This window comes from Tupaia chinensis, unplaced genomic scaffold, assembly GCF_000334495.1.
Source record: "Tupaia chinensis unplaced genomic scaffold, TupChi_1.0 Scaffold000394_1, whole genome shotgun sequence".
In the NCBI taxonomy this organism is placed as follows: Eukaryota; Metazoa; Chordata; class Mammalia; order Scandentia; family Tupaiidae; genus Tupaia; species Tupaia belangeri.
In genome coordinates, this window is record NW_006159896.1 from 2,975,693 (window position 1) to 2,976,523 (window position 831).

General features: G+C 66.3%; 1 protein-coding gene across 1 annotated transcript in view; it reads right to left on the minus strand.

Moving 5' to 3' along the window:
• Nucleotides 1-831, minus strand: part of LMX1B (LIM homeobox transcription factor 1 beta) — a 91,406-nt gene that overhangs the window by 2,012 nt on the left and 88,563 nt on the right. The window contains exons 7-8 of the mRNA XM_027773995.1: nucleotides 362-526; nucleotides 6-113 (exon numbers count right to left, since the gene is read on the minus strand). Of these exons, the coding sequence (XP_027629796.1) occupies nucleotides 6-113; nucleotides 362-526 (273 nt within the window). The remainder of the gene's footprint in view (nucleotides 1-5; nucleotides 114-361; nucleotides 527-831) is intronic.

The following is an 831-nucleotide window of genomic DNA, read 5'->3' on the forward strand; positions in this document are numbered from 1 at the left end:
GGGGTCCCCCACGGGGGCCTGCAGGGAACCCACGTCCGAGGAGCCGAGGAAGCAGTCGCTGAGGCTGGTTAGGGAGGTATCGCTGTCGATGTCGTGGAAGATGGAGTCGTTCCCTGGGGGCAGAAGGGGCGTCAGGACCCAGGTGGGGCTGGGGCTCCCGGGGGCCCTGTGAGCCCCGCTGCTGGGACCAGAGGTCGAGAGACAGGATGGCTGCCGGCAGGTGGCTGCCCGGGGGCAGGGGCCACCTTGTCATGGGGAGGACATGGGCTGAGTTGGGGGCCTGGCCCCGGGGCTGCGGGTGGCTGTCATGGCCAGGCGGGGCAGGGGCAGTGCTGGGCGGGCAGGGGGCGGGGCAGCTTACCATAGGGGTTCATGTGGTCACCTGGCATTTGGGGCGGTGTGAGGCCCTGCTGGAAGGGGTCGCTGCTGCCATAGGGGCTCTGCTCCATGGCCACGATCTGCTGCTGCGGTGGGGCCAGCGGTGTGTAGGAGGCCATCATGCCCTCCATGCGGCTTGACAGGACCTCTGGGGACAGAGCACACCTTCACTGGCAGGCCCTGCCACCCTGTCCTGGATGCTCCCCTAGGGTCCCCCAGGAGTCTCTTCTCACATCCTTGGGTCTCCTGGGACCCTCTTGCCTGAGTGCCCAGACCCTTGACTCCCAGCCCTGTCCCAGAGCTTAGCTTCTTGCCAACCCCATGTGACCAGCAAGTATGTGCCCTGCGCTCTGAATGCCACAGTGGGCCGAACCCAGACCAGGAGGCTAGGGAAGGCTTCCTGGAGGAAGGGGCCTCTAGCCCAGCATGACTTAGAGAATCACAGGGTCAGTT